The sequence below is a fragment of the Astatotilapia calliptera genome, chromosome 16 (genome assembly GCF_964374335.1).
Source record: "Astatotilapia calliptera chromosome 16, fAstCal68.1, whole genome shotgun sequence".
Lineage (NCBI taxonomy): Eukaryota > Metazoa > Chordata > Actinopteri > Cichliformes > Cichlidae > Astatotilapia > Astatotilapia calliptera.
The window spans coordinates 8,175,386-8,201,688 of record NC_137437.1 but is presented as its reverse complement, the minus strand read 5'-3'; the positions used below and the strand labels follow the sequence as shown (position 1 = coordinate 8,201,688).

General features: G+C 40.1%; 1 protein-coding gene across 1 annotated transcript in view; it reads left to right on the top strand.

Moving 5' to 3' along the window:
* Nucleotides 1-26,303, top strand: part of htr2aa (5-hydroxytryptamine (serotonin) receptor 2A, genome duplicate a) — a 104,914-nt gene that overhangs the window by 71,676 nt on the left and 6,935 nt on the right. Inside the window, exon 2 of the mRNA XM_026144172.2 lies at nt 2,824-3,024. Within this exon, the coding sequence (XP_025999957.2) occupies nt 2,824-3,024 (201 nt within the window). The remainder of the gene's footprint in view (nt 1-2,823; nt 3,025-26,303) is intronic.

Sequence of the window (26,303 nt, the reverse complement as noted above, 5' to 3'; positions counted from 1 at the left end):
CTGCGGCGCTGCCAGCGGGCATGGCGCGCCACCCGGACCGCCCTCTTGAGGACCGCTGAGCAGAACAAGAGACTTGCGGATCGCCGCCGTGCTCCGGCCCCTGCATACCAGGTCGGGCAACAGGTATGGCTGTCTGCGAAATATGTTCCTCTGAGGGTCGAGTCTAGGAAACTGGCTCCACGCTTTATCGGGCCCTTCCCCATCCTGGCCGTGTTGAATCCTGTGACTGTACGTTTGTCTCTTCCCCGTTCCATAAGAATTCACAATGTCTTTCATGTGTCCCAGGTGAGGCCTGTCCGGACCAGCCCTTTGTGCCCGCCCTCCGGGCCCCCGCCACCCGCCCGGATTATCGCCGGCTCGCCGGCGTATTCCGTATCACGGATATTGGATGCCCGGCGCCGCGGTAGGGGCTTTCAGTTTTTGGTGGACTGGGAGGGGTACGGTCCGGAAGAGCGTTCTTGGGTGCCGCGGTCCGCGGTTCTCGATGCTGCCATGGTGAGAGACTTCCGCCGCAGGCACCCTGATAAGTTTGCTGGGTCGCCGGGAGGCTCCCATTAGAGGGGGGGTACTGTCAGGTTCGACGGTGCCACGACCGGCGACCTGTGTGTGTGTGTTTGTTCTCCCGCTCTGTTTTTGTCTCCGTTGTAGTTGTTACGCGGTTGCGTAGCAACGGGAGATGTCCGACCCGGAAGTTCCGCCACTCTGAGTGGTCCCACCTGCAACTGATTCCTCGCCAGCTGCTGCCAATCATCCACCATTGTGACAGAACTATTTAATGGTGTGGCTGAGTGACAGACAGCACTGGAGTATTCCACCAAGCCGGGTAGTTACTCGAATTCATCGAGTGTTAGACAAACGTTTGATAGCGGAGGGAGGCTAACCGCATCTGTTTGCCTTTTTTCCAGGCTACGAGTGAGACGGAGATACGAGAGGAGAGACGTCACTGTTCACGAAAGTCGTATGGACACACGAGGGGAGCACGGAAGGGACTTAGCACTATGGATTACTTTGGATTTGCTTCACTGTAAATAAAGACACTGTTCAATCTTAACGAGCGATCCGCGTCTGGGTTCTCTTACTCATCACCCCCGTAACAGTATTTTTCCAGTTAGTCCTCATGTTTCATCTTCTGTGGTGCTTTTTCTTGTTCTTGCAGTTATGCACCATGGTTCCATACTTTCCGTGTAGATGCCCGAGCCACATCAGCAGGCTCCAATCTGTGTTAAAAAGCAGAAAATCCATTTCCTCACCCATGTCTCTGAGTCCTGTATGATACAGTAGGAAACAAATTTTAATGCCTCCTTTATCCTTGGTCTGATTCTTTCAAACAGTACATAAAGCTTGCAAAGACGAGAATGCAAACATACCGTTCACTTTGAGGCTCAGCTAATTCTTCAAAGCAGCATACTGGTAAAGCATGCTTGGGACAGCAAATTAAATATATCAACAAGAAGCACAAATACCACCTTTTAAGGTATCTTGTGGGCATATTTCTTGCTAAAAAAATACCCAAGCATGAGGTCATTTTACACATATTACAATACTATATTATTCTTAAGATTCCAATGCAGCAGTTGAGGTTTAAACTACCTACATTTCTAAACTGGATTGAGCCATGAAGAAGTAAAACAGTGAGGTCATGACCAGGTTAGGCTTTGTTCCACTAGCTTAAATGCAAGCTCTTGTGGGAATTTCAATGGTCTTTGTGAAAAAGGATAAGCATTCTATTGAGTGTTACTTTGTACTGCTGCTCAGACACATTTTATAACAAAATTAAACCTGGATTCTTGTTTGATAATAATCCAAGAAAAATAGTTTAATTTCATATCATGATCTCTTCTAATGTCAGTTCTCTGAGGACCTTTCAGAGTAAATAAAATAAGATTATTATTCAGTGACAATAATTTATGTTTGAAAGTGGGACTCTGTTCTGAGACCTTCCTGGCCTGCCACTCACAAATGTGCAAAGTCAAAAGGCAGCGAGAGCAGCTGCAGATTTGTCTTATCAGTAACAATGACATGACTTTAATTAAGTGAGAAAGAACATGAATAGCATGATATGGAAGAAATGAGGGTGGAGGTGGCTTTGTGAAGGAGCATGAGACTGCATACAGTGACAGCTCCCACTGTATGCAGGCTGAAGCAGGTTGTGAGATTTGTGAGATTTGCCAATAGGATGTTCATCTGAGTATCCGCAGAGCAATCAGCTGATGATTTTGAAAACAACTGATCTGCCAAGATTGCTGGCTAAGCTTCAGGCTACGGCCTGCCAGAAACAATGCTATGCAGAGATTTTTCAACATTTTCAGCAGCTCGCACAGTGTTTTTCTCCTCTGTGATTTTGTTAATTCCAAATTTTGTGCACCCAAACTCATTCATGGATTCACCTCATTGGTCAAGCGCTGACAGTTAAGATCAAGAGTGATTTTAAATGAAAGTTGCTTAAAAACATCAGTATTTGAAAAAGTACCATTTCTGAGTGATTTTGAAACACGTTTTTAAGTGGCATGTTCTCAATAAATGGTCTCTACTGAATTTTAATTTTAAGTCTGTGAATATCAGTCAGGTGTAAATAAAGCTTAACTTCGGGGAAAACCTGAAAAATGCAGTTTTAAATAATTGAAGAAAGATATTTATCAGTCAAGTAGCAGAAGATGTAATGTTGACACCACACAGCACTAAAATGCATCACTGTTGATACAATGCAGTGAAATTGCCTTTTGGAAGATATCATCCGGAACACTGAGACTAAAGCACCATTGTTCATCCAGGTAAAGCTATTTTCACAGATTCAACAAATATGTACTCTCTGCCCTTCTGCAGATTACGGTTGGCCCCTGCCCTCTGATCTTTGCCCCATCTGGATCTATCTGGACGTCCTGTTCTCCACAGCATCCATCATGCACCTTTGTGCCATTTCTCTGGATAGATACATTGCCATACGCAACCCAATCCACCACAGCCGCTTCAATTCTCACACCAAGGCCCGCATCAAGATCATGGCAGTGTGGACCATTTCAGTGGGTAAGTACACACATGCAGACCTAAACACCAACTATCTACGGTCTATATATCTGTCAGTAAATTGTGGGATACTGAAGTCTTCACAGGCCAAAAATGCTGCATTAGATTGAATTTGAGATGCCTTCAACACTAACAGAGAGAAAACACCAACTGGTAGCAGCATGCAGTATGTCAGTGAACAGAGCAACAAGGATATGATGGGATGACAGTGTGGGACATTTTGAGTCTTGGCAGAAGAAGCTACGACAAGCAATGAGAATGGACAAGAAATGTTGGAAGTGCAGGTGGATCAAGAATGGATATTGCACTTCACATTGATTTAAAACAGGGAGAATACAACTTTGAAATCTAACCAAAAAATAAAATGGTTCAGAAAAGTGTTATGAATCAAATAATACCACAAAAAATCAAAGCACATTCTTCTGAAACACTGCTTGAAAAGCCTTTAATTTCCTCCAGTATTGATTATTCCCCGGTGAATAAAAAGCCTTCATGTCATAATGCTTACATTATGATTTTATGGCTCTCATTTTCAAGCAAGTCAACAAAACCCGGAGGTGTCCATAGTTTATTTTTTTAGGTTTCTTATAGAAAAACTTGTCTTGTACTGTAGGTATTAAGCATCAGACAGAGAAATGCAAAATCTGTAAAAAATGGCAGCACGGCATAAAATTCAAAACAAAAGACATGTCATGTGAAAAGATCTTGGATCACGTTTGTTTATGTGTACTTAAGACCTGAAAAGATGTTAAGCGGATCTTTAAGGTCGTGATGCTCAAATTTTCTCATTTACAGAGAGGCGACCCTTCTTACTCATGGTCCTAAGTATGTGATAGAGTTAAGACACCAGTTAACAATCCATAAGTAACTCAAAGAGCAAACCTTGTGGGACACAACAATTAGTGAAACACAGATTATTTAAAGATTGCCAATTTGTAAATTTAAGCTGCCAAACATCATTCTGGGTAATGCTAGCTTGCCAGGTACAATAAGGCCTCAGTCACACAGGCCTATGTGACCCCCTGACAGCCTCCAGTTGCTAGAGAAAAATGTGTATTCCCTGAAGAGGAGCTGCTGGGTGCTCCTGGCTCTTGCTAAGTTTAAAGAAAAGCAGAAAGCACCCAACATCCCTTTATGGTTGCTTTGGTTGCTGGCACATTGCAGTTTTCACTCTCAGTTTGCATGAAAGATGCACTTGCCAATCATTCTTTGAGCTGTAGTGAAACTTTAAAAAAAATCTGTGATGCAATAAAGAAAGAGAGACTGTTTACAAGTAAACATTTTGTCTGCAATTAACTCATTTGCAAAGGAACATCTTTTACTTTGAAGGCATATGGTTTCTGATTTACATCACACATTTCACAGTTTCAGTACAGCTCTTGGGTAGTTTGTTAGTGTTTGCAGGGAAACACAAAAACTACTGGCAACCACGGCAACCTGCTACAGACCAAATTGATTGCAAAGAGGTTGTCAATGCAACACTGTGTATTTCTTTGTAACCAGTTTCTCATTAGGGACTGACAGCAACTACTTGCATTGTAGAATTTACACTTTTCCTTTCCAACTGGTAGTTGGCCTCTTTATATGACTGGGGTCTAACCATGTATATAGCCATCTACTAGGTCATCAAGGTGTGGTCCTTACCAGTATCTACAGAGGATTCAGGCCCGGCTCCTGTCAGAGCGAGAGAGGGTTTTTGAAACCTCTGCTTTGTGCTTGATTTCAAAGGCAATTAATTGAACATTTAAGTTCACTTTGTATCTTATTCTGTTTTCATAGACTGTGGGCTAGCAGTCTTGTGTGGCTTGCCTAAAGCAGCATTCATACAAGGAGTCACTTTTATTGACTTCATTAAAGTATAGAAAAGGTGAAATGAGGATAATGTGCTTCTTGAGGCTAAGAGCCATTTCCCCCAAAGTTTCCCAGCCACACTGTCGAAACAGTAATGGGAATAAGTCAGTACACTGAGGTTTTAAAACAGTGGAACTACACCAAACCTAAATCACTCGCAGAAGCCTTGGTCTACATATTTTACATCTATTATTTCAGTTCAGGATTCTTTTACTTTATTGTTTATGCTGCTGAAATTAAAAGAAGTCTCTGTAAAAATGTAACCATGTACATGTAAAATGTTGCCTCTCTTAATTCTAAGATGTTATGTGCAAGAGCATCATAAAAATGACCGTATATTTAGCAGGTCTTAAAACTACTTACATAAAAATGAACAGCAAAGCAAGAAGGTCTTTTTTTATTGACCAAAAATGAAGTCAAAATGCAGAAGCAATGTTTGAAAAACGAATTCCATCCTTACTACTTCCACAGGAAATAACAAGGTAAGTAGCAGCCATGTCCTGCTAATCAAATTACTGGATTAACTGATCATCAGCAAATATGAGCACATCTATAAAAATATAGTTTTCGCTGTTAAAACAATGTCAAAGAGGAAATACATCACCAACCTTAGAGAAGCAACTGTTGCTGCCCATAAGTCTAGAAAATATGTGATTTCTTTATCATGTGACTATACTATATATTAACAACACTGTCTTCACCAGATTTACATAAAAAATTAAATATTCACTCAAATATTTGCTAATTTTTCAATAATTTACTGTTGAACTCATCATGTAAACTAAACTTAGAGGACAATTTGGTGTTTGATTTGACACAAGGGTTGAGGCAGTACATCAGTGCTGTATTTTATTTGACATGTGCTCTTTGTAAATATCGGATCTCTAATAAAGGCCAGGATTCTTTTTGCTATGATTTACTTGGATAAAACAGCAGAAATTAAAGTTCTCTGAGTTCATAAACAGTTAAACCGAAGTTACCTAAGAGAGAATATAGTGAAGAGGAATAAAAAGAGTACAATCCTATTCATCAAAAGCATTGCAGCCAGCTCCTCATAAGATGCAATTTTCCACAAGACGTTTATGGCTTCATATAATTTTTTGGAAAGGACGGGGAACAATCAAGTCTTGATAATTGGTTTCTGCTAGTCTGGCTGGTCTCCAGCTGTTCAGTTCAATGGACATAGATGAGCAGGAAATGTAATGATGGGACCGTAGTCAAAGACCTGCAACCATAGTGGTGGTTGGATGGGAGTGCATATTAGCTTTAATTATTTACTAAGAAAAACAAGAAACATAAAGATGAAATCAAAGATCTCAGCTTCACGTGATTGCATGTAACTGGCAGTGTGCAAAAATATCATCAGATGTTGGTGAAGTTTGCACTTTTTCTGCTTCAGTTTTTCTGTCCCTCACAGCAAAATCTCCAGTGTTAATTTAACACTGGAGAGTGTCTATATGGGTCCACACCTCTGAGTGTTAAATACAACACTGTTGAGTGTTAAATTAACACTTTTGACAGTGTTATATGTTTAAAAGTAACCTAGTCAGTTTTGAAGATTAACAATGGCTAACACTGAGCAGTGCTGATTTTCTAACACTGGAAAATAACTCAAAATGTTAGAAATATTCCAGGGTTAGAAAATCAGCACTGCTCAGTGCCAGTCCTACTGATTGCCAATACTTTGGGGTGATCAGAACAAGAAGAACCAGAAGATCCCAAAGAGTTAGTGACGTTTTCACAGAGTTACTTACAGAAACCTTTTGCAACGTTTGCATCTCATTGACCTTGTTTACTAAATGAACTCAATTATAATAAATTCATTATGTTGGCTGCAGCCAAATTAATCCGTGAGTGAGTTTGGACCTTTAGGGAGGGTAAGAACTGCAACACCGAAACAAACCAGTGAAAAAAGTTTTCCCTGAAAGAAATTCTGATTGTGAATGTAATAATGATTAAGTCTAAAAATCAAGATTAGAAATCAGCATGGTGCTTAGTTAAAAGAAAATAATGTCCGACCTGTGTTACCCTCTTGTGCTTCTATGTTAGTTATGAAAATGGAAATTACTCACACATTATGTTCTTTAAATACAGGGACGATTTAGACAATATAATTTTAATATTTCATCAACTGGAGAAACTGTCAGGTTAGCTCTGACCATTTTCTGACCTTGTAGCTGTGACAGATGCAGCAAAAATCACTGATAAGATCTTTTTTCCTCAAAATACTACTGTCAGTAAACACAACATCCACAAAGAAATGTGACATACAAACACATCAGTCCAATCTTCAACACACAGTTAAACAAAAAAAGGTAAGAGGAAAGATCTCGATGAGCTTTAATGAAGCATCTCAGCCTCAAATAAGCACAATACAAGCATCAGCGTGAAAGACATTAGACTTTCTAATGGTAGAGGTAAAGGTAAATGGCCTGCATTTGTATAGCGCTTTTCTAGTCCATAGGACCCCAAAGCGCTTCACACTACATTCACCCATTCACACACACATTCACACACTGGCGATAGCAAGCTACATTGTAGCCACAGCTGCCCTGGGGCGCACTGACAGAGGCGAGGCTGCCGGACACAGGCGCCACCGGGCCCTCTGACCACCACCAGTAGGCAAACACAGGGTTAGTATCTTGCCCAAGGATATTTGGCATGCAGCCAGGATGCAGCCTGGGATCGAACCACCGACCTTCTGATTAGTGGCTGACCTGCTCTGCCACCTGAGCTACAGCCACATAAAGGGCACTGGAGGAAACCGCACTACGAATGCATTAATGGTTTTGGTTATTATCCCGCTTTTTATACAAAAAGCATGGTGTACTGCTTTTAAAGAATGACAAAAAGACCATTTTTATCTTCGTCTAATTTATTTCAGTGATCTCAGGGTCTAGTTGCATCTATACCACAGTCTGTATATAAAGAAAAAACTTTTCATCACAACAAGAACTTGAAATATATTACATATATTGCAGTCGTAGCCGGGAGATACAGATGTGTTATTAAGGTCCCACCTAATTAACAGTGTAAAAAGTGTTGTTTTTAGCACATGCTGTAACTCTGTGGAATTCCAGCTCCAAGTGTCAGGAAGAGTCAGTGAAAAAACTGCATTCTGTATAATATGTTTTAACCATTGCTTTAATGCCAGCAGCATTTATCCAGCCTCTCTTATGACGACTTTCCCCAGTGCTGTTTCTGTGAATCTTTCAAATAAAAACATAGTTACATAGTTTGAAGGATTATGAACGCTAGTTTGGTCCCAGGTCTGCAGTTTGTTACATCGCCTGGATCAGTAGAAGGGTTTCTAATCAACTTCAATCAGCAGCTTAAAAAGACTGGTGCATAGCCATTCAATAAAGGTCAGATCTAATGTAGGTGTGTTAATTAGTGCTTCGGTATCCTTGAACACTTTAACTGGCATGGTGTCTAAAAGACATTTGGCATTAAAAGACATAAAGACATTTCCTGTAGTTAACTCCTTAATAGTTAACTCCTTAACAGCCTTAATATGAATTAATCAGGTCTTTCAGATGATTTCAAAGATGCTGCTCTGGATGGTTAAACATGCAGCTTGGAGAGGCCACAAATTTGGACTCTGGAACTTCGGGGAAAAAAAGGTGAAGATATACAAAGTAAATGATAAGCACTAACTCAACAGGCACAAGCTGATGATTGTGTCATGACCTAAACCTAAACACGAAGACAAATCAGTGGAGAGACGCAAAAAGAAAAGTGCATGCAAGCCAAAGCATCATAAAAGCATCCTATGGGATTCTATGATGAAAGACGTCCGTTTCTTGATGCTGTAGTGCGGATGAACTGAAGGGTACTGATGCTTCCAGGCCCAGGTGATAAAAGCACTCCTGCTAGCTAAAGGATAAAACAAAACTGTAACTGTGATCCTAAAAGCTACTGTTGAGTGTGATTTAAAATCTGACAAACTTCCTTTTTGTAACTTTTTGCTGCCTTTTATTCAAATACATTTGATTTGACATTTGTGCATTTTCAAATAAGGCTTAGGTGTCCAGATATTTGTTTCAAGGCTAGCGAAGCGATCTAAAGGGAATCTATAAAAGAACCTTCCTTGCAGTTTGATTCATTGTTGGTCAAGTAGTTGCAATCAAATTCAAGAAGTGATTTATTTCGGTGGAAGAAACTAGCCACAGTTGTTTGTATAATAGCAAATCTAAAGGTCTTAAAGGCCTCACAACATTTACAGATAAAGAAAAAATGAGAAAGGAGTTCAAAGGAGTGAACGTCCTTCCTTTGATGGCTGAGGAGGCAATAAGAGCTGTAAGACGGGAAAAGGTGGATTACAACAATTTAATATTGTTACAGTGTGTTGTTGAGAAATACACAATTCAGCGCTGAAATTATAATAAATTGACAAAGTCTGTTGCTATGACAGGACCATCATAATGAGTCAAATTAAACAGTTCAAAGAAATGATTGTGAATGAATGAATTCAATAGCAGCCTTCACATTTGATGAAGGAGGTGGGGTGGAGAAAAGAATTAAAACCATAAAACCATAAACCATAAAAAAACATTTATTTATTGGAAAACTGAAACAAGAGATAACTTCCCTCCAAATGCTTTGTCCATTAAACCAAATAACATTTTGTCCAGTCATTATATTGTCTCCAAACTTTATTGACCAAAAGCAAAGACACTGATTTATTTAGAGCTGTCAGCCTCCCCTAATGCCTCCGAACTCCCGAATGACCCTGAGTTCCGAGTTTGCATCCTGTTGGCTCCACTTCATTAACTCTGTCCTTCTGCACCGTGGCTGCTAATGACTGACTCATGCCACAGTAGCTGACTAATAATTTAGCCTTCCATCCTAGCCCAGCTCCACAGCACGAAAGCTAAGATTCACTCATCATTTACTGTATAGTCCAAATAAACTGACGCAGGTACGTAATTTCCATAAGATCCAGTTTCAGGTGGAGTTAAGTTTGACTGCTATAAGTGTGCTGTTATACATTTAATGGTAGTGATGTGCAATACCACTGATGTCCTTTTCTAATCTGATACCACACATGACTCTGCTTACAATCAGCCATTAGTGTGAGCTGATTGACTGAGCGCATGTGTGTGTTTTATTGCAATAAAAATAAAATAAATGTTCATATCTCCACTACTCAGAAATTGTAGATGCACCACCAGTTTTCACCTCGCTGCACATTAATTAAAATCAGCTGACTGAAGCTCAGTAGCTCGGTTTGAAAAGGAAAAGCTAAGTAGATGTTGACCGGTTAATTAGTGGATGGCCCACTCTTCTTCCTGTGCTGCATCTCTCCAGTAGTTATTTTGTGTATATTATTCATTTTTCTTAAGCCTACACATTGTCAGTGTAATTTAGTAGCACAATGTAACTCAGTAATAACAAATGCCAAATAATGCAAAAACACAAAACCAACCAAAGAAGAAGAAAAAAAGCCTAATTGCTAAAAAGAAATTCTGCTATTTAAAAAAAAAAAAAGTAAAACAAAGAAGCAGTGTACAAATGTTGCTAAGGAGGCACACCTGATTGTCCACTAATGAAGACTTTGTCCACATATTCACATTCTTTGTTGTGTGACTGTGTGTGTGCGACATCACTGTATGAACATGCATGCAGAAAAATACCATAAAATGACAATTTAAGTGAAACATTACAGCAGAAAAAACCTAAATAAAGGACTAAATCTACTTAAAATGGACAGATATATTTACAAAACAGATACAATTTACAAAACAGATACAGTGTGAACACAAGATGCAAAAAAGACCACAGACACACAAACAACTAAAAACAAATGTAACCAAAAAACTGAGGTGTGAACTCAACAGAAACGCATAGAGAATGACTTTAAAATCACCCTGAAAAATCAGAAAGGGGTTCAAAGAAAGAGCCACTACTAACGAGAAAGAGGTTAAACTGAAAGCTAAAAGGATAATACACACAGATGTAAAGTAACCACAAAAAGACATGACTGAGAGACTCGACACGACCAGGAAAAGGGGAAAAGAATGAAAACAAATATGTGCAAAATGACCAGAGAGATCAATCAAAATGAAAGAATGAGTGACAAATCAGCCACAAAGAGATTCACAACACATCTCAGTGTCTCGTGTCTATGAGGGGAGAGTGGGAGGGCTTTTTCACATCTGTGCCCAGGAGCTTTTTTCTGATTTTGATCATTTCACCTGTCCTGCTCAGTTTCATTTCCACACTGTTTCCCGAAAGCGTCTCTTGTGCTTGGTTTCTGACAGGAGACATGTTTTCTGTCCTCCAGCCTTGAGGGGCTACATGACTCACAGACATTAAAGTTTGTTTTGGTGATGCAACAAGCACTGGTTAACGTTCGGCTGAGAACTTTTCTTCATTACTCTCGGTTATTTCACGCATGCAGGAACAGTTCTGCCCGTGATTAGTTTTAGCTGGAGAACAAACTTGTCTTTCCAAACATCCTCATTTAAACTATCACCTCACATCTCTTCAGGCCGCTGGTTATTTCCATTAGTTGTATTTCCTGGCTAAAACAGTTTACCTCTTACTTAATATCTTAACATCCACCAGTGAGCATGATGGTGGTTAGCACTGTTGCATGGGTTAAATTTACTGGTCACCCGGGGTCTTTTTGTGTGGACTTTTCTCCTTTTCCCGTGTTGGTGCCCCCCAGGTGCACTGGCTAAAGCTTTAATTATACTTTTGTCCACATGCTAAGGTCTGCTTCGGTCCAACTAACATAAAGTTCATCATCAGACCATGAGCGCAAGAGTCCACGCCAACGTTTGAGTGCCTTCCTGTTTTTTGTGAATGCACAGACTCAAAACAAGACTTACAATATGCCATGCACCCCAGGCAGCAGACCTCAAAGTATAACAGGAATAACTACCCATTGTGTTGGTAGCACCAGAGTGTAATTTCACTAGCTGGGCCCACGTCCTTATTTTAGGTTTGACAGCGTTTTAGTAGGTAAAAGTGAATGCTTTGACATGAATTGAGCTGCGGTTTGGGGAAGGCATCGAAGGAGACTGGTGATGGTTCCTGGGCCTGGCAGATCCCCGTGTACTAAATAGAAGTGAAGAAGTTAAAGAATAGAGAACAAGGAGGGAGGGAGGGTGGGGGAACCTATTTAGATGACAACCCGAAGGAGCATGTTTGGAGGCGTGGTCCTGCTCCTGAAATTCCAATACATTATCTCCAATAAATATAGTATATTCAAAGTTTATCTCAACAGTCCAACAGTCCAAAAGCAAGCCTGAAGGGTGTAGATGGGAGAGTTTGTGGCTCTACGTCTCTTTGTTTGCCCTGTGGTTGGAGGGCTCTCTCCTTCGCTCCTTGTTGACAAAGCAATTGAGAGTATTAATGGACACCCATCAGGTTACCTACAGGACTCTAAGAGGAATTATGCCAAAGCTGCATTTTCAGCACATGCTAATCAAGAATCATTACAGGAGCTAGAACACGTTCCTGGAAAGTCCATAGAACGTGGATGTTAACAGGTTAATGTCTCTAAATAGTTAATATAATCTGCTCCTGGGACTCTGGGAAGCATTAATCCCCTGCAGCAGAGGGAACTCTTGCTCTTTCTTGGGGCCATCCTCATGTGAGAGTTTCATCACAGTGTTTGATGGTCTTTGCAACTGCACTTTAAACTTTCAAAGTTGTTAAAAACTTTCCAGATGTGTTGGAGTTATTTCTTTTTTTTCTTATTTTGGTCTTCATTATTCTTCCACACTGTAAAATGTAAAACAAAGGGGAAAAAATATTGAAAAATTTGGCTGACTGGAAGGTTCGACATCAGTCTAAAAGCTAAAGGTATTTTTTTAAATTGCTGAGTGGTGACGTGCTGGTAAAGTGCACCGCTGCATATAATGGATAAAACCAGCAGTGTGCTCTTTAATAGCGCTCAGTTTCGATGTTCTTGGTTCCTTTTAAGAGACCGACCCAAGTCTACCTGACATTTTCGTTTTATTTTCTTCCTTCGTTACTCTCGTCTTTCTTTCAAAACTTTACTACATTGCATTGACATTGCACTGACTCTTTCTTCAACATGGTTTTTCTAATTAACATTTTAAACTGCACTGACACTGGGTTAAGAACTCAACTCCCTGATCTTCAATGAACTTTTCAGTTTGTTAACTAAAACGAAGCTGCTTGCTGATGAATCGGTCAGTATGTGAAAATGTCGAGATGCAGGGAAACAATCGGCCTTTGCATTAAGTTTGCTCTAAAAGCCACAGACACGTGACTAGCAGGCAGTATGCAAGACAAAATGTGAAATGCACTAAAAATATTTCTATAAATTGTTTAAACAAGTCGGTTTAATTACACAAGTGCAGCCAGCAATCCAACATATGTGAGGAAATGTGAGGAAAGAGATTACAGCATTTAAGTATTATTTGATAAATAGAAACTGTTCCCTGCAGTATATTTGAAAGCCTCCTGTAAGTGCTTAGAACTTTTATGTGTAATACACTATGCATGCAAAAACCTCAGGGCTAAAACCTACCAACTAAGCGGAGGATCCACAGAGTCAACATCACGATGAGTTGAATAATGCGATGTCAGTGGGGCAGGCAGCCAGTCCTGCCTTCAGGCACATTGGAGCACCCCGAACACGCCTCAGTGGCACACTACCCCGCCTCGGCGCCTCCTAGGGATTGAGTTTGTCTGAGAAAGGAGGAGAGCGGAGCCCGGTGGCTTCCTTGTCAGAGTGTTGTGGTTGTTGTTAACTCACACCTGCTCAAGCTACTGCAGTGAGCTGAGGTTATAGTCTGATCTGATTGGACCTAGCATCAGGACTTACAGATTCCTGCACAGAGGAGGATAGGAGGGTGTAGATGCTCACACTGACATGCATGAATGCATGCTGATGATGTGCGAGTGTGTGAGATAGTGAGAACATCTCTAGAGTTACATAACTGAAATGTTCATGTATTTCTTTACAGATGCGTTACGCTGCACTCACAAACCACACACACACAGGCCTCAAAAGCACCCTGAAAAGGATTTTAGAATGCGGCAAATGATAAACTAAAAATTATAAACATCCTTCAAGTGTTCTCTGAAAAAATCATAAGAACTTGTAGATAAATGTTGCCATTGTTATAAAAATGAGGACCTGAATTTTTAAATTTTTTAGATGTGTTATTTTGACGCAGACCTCTGCATGTGGTGAAGTCGCTGTGCTGACTTAATCCTGAGAGCAGCCATTGAATTGGGCATGAACAGTTTTTTTGAAGAGTTAATGTTAAAACTGAATCACCACATAATCGTTCCTCCTTGATGTAAAAAACCTTAATAATAAATGCATCAGTATTATGTACAGAGGAGAGAGGAGGAGACAGTGTTGGGGAGTAACGGAATACATGTACCGGCATTACGTATTTAAAATACAAAATATGAGTAACTGTATTCCGTTACAGTTACCGTTTAAAAAGGTGGTATTTAGAATACAGTTACTTTGTTGAAATAAATGGATTACACTGCGGTACTTTCCTGTTTCATTTTGTCGCGGGTCAGGACTGTTTGGGTTTTGTTTGACAGCTACGTTCTTTTGTTCCAGGCGGCAGCGTTACGGTTGCCATGGTTACTGGGTGACGCTCTCTCTCTGCGTGTTTCCTGGGTGAGAGAGCGCCTTTTTCTTGTTGTTGTTGTGCTAAGCTAACAGGCAGAATGCTACAAGCATAGCTCTAAAGAATGTAGCATCATGTGCAGTATAGTCCGTGCTGCAGGGAGAATGGACTGCCATACATGTTATGTGTCTGTGAGCGCGAAAAGGGAGAAAAAGGCGAGTGGAAAAGTACGAGTTGTCATCGAGCAGAAACGGGAGCTGGAAGCATGTAAATATAATAATAACCACTGCAGCCAAGAAGAGTGCCTGATGAGCCCAGTTGTAAGTAAGCTATTAAGACTCGACTGTAGGCTGTGTTCGTGTTTTCCTCCAAAAACAATAAGTTCCGTTGGAGCAGCCTTTCAACGCCTCTCTCTGTCTCTCGCAAGTAAAGTTGACCCACACAACAAAGTAAAGCTAGTTTTCGGCTACGAGCCGATAGGGACCCCGCCGTATTAGTCAGAGGTCCCTTTACTACAGTTCGGAGCCGCGGACCTTCAGTAATAGTAATAAATCACACAGCAATAGTACATTCACGTTGTTGTAAAAAGCATGATAACATATTAAGTAATCCAAAGTATTCCGTTACGTTACTTTCATCGAGTAACGTAACGGAATACGTTACAGAATACATTTTGGGGCATGTATTCTGTAATCTGTAATGGAATACATTTTAAAAGTAACCTTCCCAACACTGGGAGGAGAGAGGTACAACACTGAGCATCTACAGCCATCTGTAAAACACCTCGAAGCTCTGTCATAATTTGGGACTGACTTTCAGCCAGTGGTGTTGGACATCTTGTTAAAATTGATAGAATTACAAGTGCAGAGAAGTACTGCCAGATCCACCATGCAATACTGTCTGCAAAGTGTCTGATTGGAATCGGCTTCATTTTTCACCATGACAATAATCCCAAACGCGCTGCCAATCCAATAAAAGCATCACCTGGTTAGAAAAACACACAGTGGGACACTCAGTCATGGCCTAAATCAGGGGTGGTTTAAAACATTTGTACAGCGCTACATATATTTTGCTTGGGAAATTCCTTATATAAGGTAAAATTATTCAAGCTCTATTTTATGAGTGCATAGTTATCTATTTATACCAGAGAGTATCTTGAAGTGGAATCAGAACCTTTTAGAACAAAGTGCCTAGTGTTCTAATTTATGTTTGTCTAACATTTCATTTTCTGTCTGTGAATGGCTACCCAAGCAATATGGGCTATGTAGGTCAGCTGCTAAGCTTGCCAGGGAGAAGGGGAAGCTTCCCTTTATGTGTCACTTACATGGTTCACGAGCATAATATATTCACTCAGTCTGATTTCATTGTACTTTGTCAAAACACTGTATTTAACCAAGCCTGAAAGATTATTAGAATTTGAAATGAAAATACTTTCAGAATCTCAGCATCAGGGTTTGAACTCAAAATGCACCTGAAAACTGGATAGAAAGAGTATTGATATGATGTATAAGCAGGTTACCTTATGCAGATGAGCTACTGCATAACAATCAGCACATTGTTTGTAAGTAAGTAAAAAGTAAAATTTTATTTATATAGCACATTTCTAGATAAAAGATCACAAAGTGCTTTACAAGGTATAAAACAAAAACAGTCAAAAGTTAACAAAATGCAATTACAAAAAGATTTGTGCAATAACAAACAATTTAGGTGCCACAGTCTGTAACATGGCTATTATAATGAAAGTGGAGATTATATCAAAGAGGAGAAATGTATAGAAAAAAGTGTTAGGTGACAAAACAGAAATGAGAAGTGAGACAGGGATGTTGGAAACAGGCCAGATGTATCTCCTTGTAACAGCAGTTGATGTGTGAGACATTCGTAAAAGTGAGACTCCATCTGCTTGTGTGGGACAAACAACTTTAAAGACTCATGAATTTCTAGCATTGCCTGTTAAGCATGAACACCACAAATATTGATTCACTGGGGTGGAAACATATTTTGACACAAACCACATTTATTACAGACCATTTCCTGAGAGGCTTGTTTTCCCTTTTCCGCTCAGTGAAGTCAGAGAGAAGACATCTGCGTCACTCAGTACTGAAGTCTTCTTTTGTTTTTGCTGCTTTACCTCCTGCTGGGGCTCTTACCTGATATTATGTGAATAAATGATCACGAGGCAGAAAGCTTCAGAGTGAGCGGAAGAGACTGCATTTCAAGTAAACAACATACAGTTAAATGCAAAACATTTACATCACTTATAAACAGTTGCTAGTGTCCAAGTGCTCAGCAACTTGGCACAAACTAATTGCATATAGATGGTTAAGATCAGGCAGAGCATCAGAATAGGGGAACGGAGGGGATTTAGGTGACTCTGATTGTGGAATTCAGAGTTACTTAAGAATGTCATAAATTGTTTCAGAAACTGTTGAGCTACTGAAAGTTTCCTGCACAATTATCCGTAGGGTTTACACAGACTGGCCTAATAAAGAAAATATCCTGTGAGAGGCAGTTGTCTTGGCACAACCGCCCTATTGTTACCAGAGCTCAGAGGAGAATTTGGGCTGACAGGAAGGCAAAAGTAATTCAAATAACCACTTGTTGTTTGGAAGAGCATCTCTCAATGCACAACAGCAGAAGACCACACCGGGTCCTTCTCTTTTTATCTAAGAACAAAAAACTGAGCCTACAGTTTGCATAATTTCACCAAAACAGGACATATGCATCTTTGTTTAATCAGTGAGCTTTACTTATGTTAATTTTGTCAAATTTCAAAACCTGCTGCAAAAGAACTGGGACAAAGCAATCACTGAACTGTGGAGAACCTGAAAACCTTTCATCTGTTAAATAGAAAACAATAGAATTTTCAAATTTTCGTTTTTGTAACATTCATGAAAACATTACCCAAGAACTTAGACTTACACTAAGCTCAAATAAGTGACATTTATCTCATTCTCAGTTTGAAAGGGAAAAGCCTCAGTATACTTCCTCCATACCCTTCAACTTTTCCTTTAAGTGCAGTTTACTGTTGTCTTTGTCATATTGCAGCTTACTGTACCAATAGTAAAATTAATTTCATTAAAAAGAGATTATGATCCAGGGCGCTGCAGAAAGATCCAAAATAAACATTCACGTCTGGAGACATGAATGGCACAGTCCCGTGCATGAAGATAGAAAACAGGCCCATTCAAAGGTCAGAATTAAAATGGATTTAACAGAAGAATAACATGACTTGGATGCTGCCAGCTCTTTGTGAAAAATTGACTAATTAAAGCCAACAGCAAAGACCAGAGTCTTTGTCACCACGACATGTTTGCCAATTTTGTAGCCACTTGTCATCCTGGTGTCTTCCAGTACTGAATGTCAACATATTTACAGCAGGAAATAAGACTCTAATCCATCTAGAGCTGCTGCTGTGATGTGAACAAACCCTCATCTAACTAACAGAGTCTGCTGGCTACAACACAGAGCTGACGGCTGGCAGGAAGAAAAAAACCCTCATGTGGTTGTGGTTGCATTATTTTTCAGTCTCAAGATAATATCTATATTTGTATAGGTTTACAATCTACAGTGGGGCAAAAAAGTATTTAGTCAGCCACCGATTGTGCAAGTTCCCCCACTTAAAATGATGACAGAGGTCAGTAATTTGCACCAGAGGTACACTTCAACTGTGAGAGACAGAATGTGAAAAAAAAAAATCCATGAATTCACCTGGTAGGATTTGTAAAGAATTTATTCGTAAATCAGGGTGGAAAATAAGTATTTGGTCACCTCAAACAAGGAAAATCTCTGGCTCTCACAGACCTGTAACGTCTTCTGTAAGAAGCTTTTCTGTCCCCCACTCGTTACCTGTATGAATGGCACCTGTTTAAACTCATCATCTGTGTAAAAGACACCTGTCCACAGCCTCAAACAGTCAGACTCCAAACTCCGCCATGGCCAAGACCAAAGAGCTTTCGAAGGACACCAGGAAAAGTATTGTAGACCTGCACCAGACTGGGAAGAGTGAATCTACAATAGGCAAGCAGCTTGGTGTGAAAAAATCAACTGTGGGAGCAATCATCAGAAAATGGAAGACATACAAGACCACTGATAATCTCCCTCCATCTGGGGCTCCACGCAAGATCTCATCCCGTGGGGTCAAAATGATCATGAGAACGGTGAGCAAAGATCCCAGAACCACACGGGGGGACCTGGTGAATGACCTGCAGAGAGCTGGGACCAAAGTAACAAAGGTCACCATCAGTAACACACTACAACGGCAGGGAATCAAATCCCGCAGTGCCAGACGTGTTCCGCTGCTGAAGCCAGTGCATGTCCAGGCCCGTCTGAAGTTTGCCAGAGAGCACATGGATGATACAGCAGAGGATTGGGAGAATGTCATGTGGTCAGCTGAAACCAAAGTAGAACTTTTTGGTATAAACTCAACTCGTCGTGTTTGGAGGAAGAAGAATACTGAGTTGCATCCCAAGAACACCATACCTACTGTGAAGCATGGGGGTGGAAACATCATGCTATGGGGCTGTTTTTCTGCCAAGGGGACAGGACGACTGATCCGTGTTAAGGACAGAATGAATGGGGCCATGTATCGTGAGATTTTGAGCCAAAACCTCCTTCCATCAGTGAGAACTTTGAAGATGAAACGAGGCTGGGTCTTCCAACATGACAATGATCCAAAACACACCGCCCGGGCAACAAAGGAGTGGCTCCGTAAGAAGCATTTGAAAGTCCTGGAGTGGCCTAGCCAGTCTCCAGACCTCAACCCCATAGAAAATCTGTGGCGGGAGTTGAAAGTCCGTGTTGCTCGGCGACAGCCCCAAAACATCACTGCTCTCGAGAAGATCTGCATGGAGGAATGGGCCAAAATACCAGCTACTGTGTGTGCAAACCTGGTAAAGACCTATAGTAAACGTTTGACCTCTGTTATTGCCAACAAAGGTTATGTTACAAAGTATTGAGTTGTTTTTTTGTTATTGACCAAATACTTATTTTCCACCCTGATTTACGAATAAATTCTTTACAAATCCTACCATGTGAATTCATGGATTTTTTTTTCACATTCTGTCTCTCACAGTTGAAGTGTACCTCTGGTGCAAATTACTGACCTCTGTCATCATTTTAAGTGGGGGAACTTGCACAATCGGTGGCTGGCTAAATACTTTTTTACCCCACTGTACTTTATCTACTCCTCTTTTATATGATTGAGAACCTGATCTTCTTCTTTGGCCCAGAAACAGCATTTATTGAACTAGTTGGTTCTGGGTTAACTTCAGGATCACAACTTTCTTGAAATTTCTCAAACTGAAGAAAATTTCGTAAGAAGTCCAAAATAACAAAGGAAAGAAATGTCATGTGCTTTTGATTTGAATGTGTGAGTGTATGTTCATGAGATGCCTACAGTAAAACTATACATTAAAGTACTTTTGACTCTATTGTGGATAGTGTGATCAAAATCTATTTTAACTGTGTATTTCAGACCAAAATTAAGGTCAAGTATAAAGATGGGTGAGGTCTGGCCCATGAGTACTCATGTGGTAATGACTACTGATACTACTCATGGCTTTGACTATCACCAGTGATGAATCACTGATTTCATATTCATCACTATATCCTCAGTGGCTCTGATAGAGCAGAGCACTGGATTTTCTCCATTTGAATCATCTCATAGCAGCACTTTAGCCAAAAACAGACACAAACAGCTCAAACGGACGACACATCTGCAAACCTCTATGGCAAACAAATCAAGACTCACAGATCAAAGAAACCAGCAGTAAAAAGGTTGTGTGAGTGTCTTTGAATTCAGCTCTCTGAAGGTTGATCATTTTCACAAGAGAAGAGAAACCCAATATCTTCCTTAGTAGCCCATTTGCCTCGAGGCTGAATGTGTGCTACAGTAGCCTTTCTTTCAGCTCCAGACAGAAAACTAACAAAAGTTTTTTCCATCTGTAGAACTGCAGCTCTATGGACTGCTTTGTAAACACACAAAAACAGTAGAAAATTCACCGAGTTCACTCAGATCACATTCTCTACATTCTCATGATATGAACATAGACTGCAGCTCCTGACTTGCATCTGCAGGATTGTATGCACTGCACTTAATTTGTTTTTCAATGCAAAAATTTCTACATCGTAGGATCAATAAAGTCTTATCTTATCTTATGATTCCCTACTTAGATGAACAAGCAGGTGTTTCAAAAACAGCTGCATGTTGACTGGAGTTAGAGCTTATCCTTGTAAATTTACCCAAGCATTGAGTGAAGATAAATATGCTATCATAATTCAAAATATATTATCCTACAACACAAGTTTGTGGAACATCTGGTATCAAATAATAGAGATAAAACGCATGCAAGTTATTAAATGGTTGTAAATCTGCTACATTTCTTCAGCTCTTTCAGTTCTGATTGTAGTATTCCTGTAGTTTCATCTGTGGTCCTTTTGACGTCTCATCAACAATAGATACTGCCATTCAAAGTTGCCGGCTTTAACCAGAGGTTAGCCAACAGTCAGCCAACAGGGATTCTCCCCTTCATTCCTTAGGGCGTATCTGCTTTCCACTATAAACACACCCCTTTCACTCAACTGCAGAGTGTAACCAAGAAATGCCGCATTCTTCAAAAAACCTTTGACTTGGATTGTCAGCTATAGATGATTTTCTCTGTATTATTGTACGGTGTCTTTGCCTAATAACATAAAGCATTGAGGCCACAGTTTTGATTTGATGCTATATAAATAAAACTGAAATGAATTTCACATTCTGCAATAGCTTTCATTGTGAACCTCTACACCCATTAAAATATATTTTTTTAAAAAACCCTTAAATCAAATGGATAAAACTTTACAGTTAGTTTGACCATTCAGACATTTACTCGCCTCTGTCAGTGCGCCCCAGGGTGGCTGTGGCTACAATGTAGCTTGCCATCACCAGTGTGTGAATGGGTGGATGACTGGTTGTGTAAAGCGCTTCGGGGTCCTTAGGGATTAGAAAAGTGCTATACAAATACAGGCCATTTACCATTTTACTCTGCAAATCACCAAAACTATTTCCAGTAAACAGTTCCTCATTCATAGATACAATTTAAAAGTAAATTAAATACAGAAAAATAATATTCTTGCACACAAGCCTCCTCATAGATCCCAAACCAGATGTGGAGTTTATTTCTGAGACTGGTAGAACTTCATTTTTTATTGAGCCTAAATTGTTGTTTACAATAAATGCAGTCTACTACTATGTGACTTCCATAAATATTAAGGTTTTCCTTCCTGTTATTTAGTGGTGGTTTTTAAATTGATATTACGCTCATCTATCAGCCGGTAATCGGTCAGGACTACATCAGGCATCCATCATTGTCCTGTCAGGGATGAGCCATTTTAAGCGGCTGCATCTGTTAATTCATATAATGATGTTCATATTATGTAAGCAGCTATTAATGGGAATAATTCAAGCAATGAAAAAACTGATTTTTTTTTTTAAAATTTTGTGCTATTTTGTCTTTTCTGTATTTGCAGTCTGTTCACGCTGCTTCCTAAATCCCTCTTCTTCGTTGGTAAATTGATGATTTTTCCTTTTTTGTGTGTATTTGCACCAAACAGATATTATACAATATAACAACACGTAAGAAAGTGCCCCAAGCAAGCTTCCTGTAAGCTTCTTTGTGTCTTTCTATTTCTACAGATCTCAGTTTCCTAATCCCCAGTGACAAATTTCTTATAAAATCTTTTTATCAGTTATGTAGGCCCATATAAATTCTAATGCACATCTAAGCAAAGTTGTTTCTTGGCAGGAAAAATAGTCCCCTGTTCCTTAATCTAACAGCTCATTCCACCTCCACACCTCGCAGTTAAAGCAGGTACAGAGAACTAAAAGAAATCACTGCTTTTATCAGATGAATGCAGTACAATAAAAAGCTTATAGTCATCGTTTTTTTGCTTTCAGAGTTCTAAGCACAAACCAGCTGTTTGAAGCATTTTCCAATCAGATTTCAGGCTGCACTGATTCTCCTAAATGTCTTGATTTATACTTCCAGACTGAAGCATTCTCCATCATCTCTCTCTTCTTCTTCATCTCCTTTGTGTCTCCCTCCCCTCTGTTTTCTCCCACTTGATCGTCTTTCATCTTCTTTTCCACCTCTGATATATTATTTCCTGACCGATTTGTTTCATGTCCTCAGTGTTGAGTTTTCCATCAGGGACAAGAGAAGGAGGCCAAAAAACACAAAAAACAACAACTAGCTTTTGATTTCTGTGATTCTGTGTGATGGATGCTTGAGGGACTTATCTGAAGAACAAAATTAATCCAGGGACTTGTATCACCGTCACCTCGACAAATAACGTTTGATCGGCTGGATATGAAGCAGACAGCAATTTAAAGTTACTAATGATATTTCCTTTCTCTTTGAATCCAGCTCTGTTTTTGAGTGTTTCTTTTTCTTTGACACCTTCAGTCCGTCAGCTGCCTAACCGCTCCACAGTAATGATGAAAAATACGTCTGTGCCTAATCACCTGCTTTTTAAAAACATACAAAGCCACATATCCACAGCAGACAGCCTCTACTCACCTACAAAACGTAATTTTGTAATGAGGAGCTTGATAGCACATCGACATTTAGCCCGAATGTTATCACCATGGAGTTTAATAACGGCACAGCAGATGCCATATCATGCTTGTCTGTGAGCCTCGAGTCTAAAAGCACTCTTCAGCTCTCAATCAAACATTGTGAGCGTGTCTGAGTTTGCATTTGTCACGGAGGGTCAGGCCTGCTACGTAAGAGTCTTGGGCCCAAAGTGTCAGGGCGGCTCTGGGTAAAATCCATCTTTAATGTTTCTCATTAGAAGGTTAATCAAGCAATAAGACATGCCAGAAATGACCAAAAGTTAAAGACTCTGACAAACTCAACCTAAACTACATAAAAATTATATGAAGAGATTAAATGGCAAAGAGATCAAAATCAACCACAATAAGACATGACGAGAGTCCAAAACTCCTTTTAAGAGAACAATATCATATTTTATATAGATAGTCTTCATTCTTTTTAAACGTACTTTAAGATGTTTGTAGAGAAGTAAAAGTGAGATAATGGAAGCAAGATTTACTTACTTACTTTACTTTCATTAACCAAACTTTTATGGGAGTAGGCAACGGATAATGGGTATTAATTTGTTAATACCTGGACATGAGTAACTTTATTTGATTATATAGAATAGAATAGAATAGAATTCAACTTTATTGTCATTGCACATGCACAGGTACAGGGCAACGAAATGCAGTTTGCATCCATCCAGAAGTGCTTTAGTGATATAGGTATATTACAATATATATTAGCAATAATATAGATATGTAAATATATTACAGAAATGGGTCTATTATGGTATGTTATAATGTACACGGTATGAAGTATGTTGTGAATATTCTATAACTATAGGTATGTACAGGCTATGAACAGGATATAAATATGAAAAACTATACAGAATATGAAATAAATAACTTTACAGAATCTAAGATATACTGTTATACAGAAATGGGAACTGTGCAAGTTGTAAACAGTTGTAGGGTTAAAAATTATCATATGTACAGAATGATTATTTATACAGAGCTATACAGTAGTGCAGTTAAGATAAGTGAGGGTGTAGATAATTTCTACAGAGGCTATATAAAGTTCTAGTGGTTGTGAGTGGTGGTTCAGTCCATGTTATTATTGTGTGTTTGAGGGTACAGTTGTCCATTGTGGGTGTGTGTATGTTCAGTCCATGTGTTAACGTGGGTCAGATGTCAGGAGGCAGAGTTCAGGAGTCTGACAGCTGTGGGGAAGAAGCTGTTCCGGTACCTGGTGGTCTTAGTCCGGAGGCTCCTGTAGCGCCTCCCAGAGGGCAGGAGGGTGAAGAGTCCATGTGATGGGTGACTGGGGTCTCTGATGATTTTCCCAGCCCTTTTCAGACACCGCTTCCTGTAGATGTCTTTTATGGCAGGAAGTGGTGCTCCGGCGATGCGCTGGGCAGTTTTCACGACCCTCTGCAACGCCTTCCGGTCCGAGGCAGAGCAGTTCCCGTACCAGACTGTTATACAGTTGGTCAGGATGCTCTCTCACTATGGCAACGATAGAAGTTCACCAGGATGTCTGAGGACAGGTGGTTCTTCCTCAGAGTCCTCAAGAAGAAGAGGCGCTGGTGAGCCTTCTTGACCAGCTTGGAGCAGTTGGTCGTCCAGGTGAGATCCTCGGAGATGTGGACTCCCAGGAACTTGAAGCTGCTCACACGTTCCACAGCCGTCCCCTTAATGTGGATGGGTGGATGTGGGTCAGCATTCCTCCTGTAGTCCACGATGAGCTCCTTGGTCTTCTCGGTGTTAAGCAGCAGGTTGTTTCTGTCACACCACTCAGCCAGACGATCCACCTCCTCCCTGTAGGCGGCCTCATCGTTGTCACTGATGATAATACTACACCACAGTATATTTCCAAATAACTGGTCAGCTTTTGTTTTTAGTGTTTTAGTGTTGTTTTAGTGACGTTGCAAGAATTTCAACATTACATTGTAACAAGTTCAAAAGTTCAAAACAAGGAATCAAAAGCATCATAGTAAAGTCCAGGTGGAAAGAGACAAAAAGGCTGCAAAAAGGCACAACGTCCTGTTGTATTATCATCATAATCACGCTCAGGTTATCACAACCTCTAAAGCTGCCTATTAGACTGCACACTCTTCAAAGATCTTCAAAGCTGTTCAGTCAAAAAACAAACAAACTTTAGTATCTGAAGCAGCTGTAAAAACAGATTTTTTTTTTCATTTCAGATTTTACACAAATAAAACATAAACACTCATGAAATATGTACAGCTCTTTGGACTGTCACCAAATCTTTTACAGTCCTTTGTGCTTTCTAGAGGACCAACAGAGCCAGCAACAGCTCAAAGTTACTACAACTGCTTTAATACAATTCCCAGATGATGTATCTTACTGATTTTGCTGTTGTCATTGTTGTGTTTTGTAATGCAGAGCACCTTCTGAAACTGTACTACAGCATTTGCAGCTTTAAATACAATACCATCGATACTTTTAAAGTAGAAGGATGACAGTCCACCCACCCACGCTCCCTGAAGCAGGCAGCTGTATGTTCCTCTATGTTCCAGAAACACTGTTGTCATGGTGTTTCTGTTTCACGTTTCAAAATTATACATTCATGACTGTTGTCAATAAACTGATTAACTGGCTGATCATTTCTGCACCATCTTTCTCTTGAGAATAAAGCAAGACGAAGGCCGACTGGGATGGGAGTAAATATCTCTTTTATGAGGGCTGCAAAGCTTCACAGTGAAGCACCGAAACCAGTTTTCTGTCAAACCAGCCAAACTTAATGAGAATTATCCATCTTTGACCCTCCTGCTCCTAATGTGCAGCAACAATTTCAGTCTACCTTCGCTGCGCCCGTCCATCTCCAACCATCTCGCCCTCCTCCTCTCCCCGCTCTATCTCTGTCTCTTTCTGTCACTTTCCTTCTATTTGTTATGAGCCGGTAATGAGAACATGGCGTGTGGGAGATTGCTCAGTTTATCTCCTTCTACCCAGTTCCTGCTAGTATCATCCAAAACCTTTTTTAGACATTTTCTTATTACATTTATCACAACGTGTGACTGCCAAAGCCCCTGCAGACAATTAAAAAGAACAAATAACCCAAAACAATAAAGGAAGTTCACCGTTAAACGTTTTAAAGCCGATGTATATCGGGTAATAAAATGGGCAAGTATGCAAGGTGAACTGCTACTGTCAGCCACAGAGGGAGAAGGAAACACTGTCAAACCTCAGATTCAGCCCACAGGAGTAAGGTGGAGGCAAACCTGCACTTTCCTCCCACACTGTGACAGACAGAA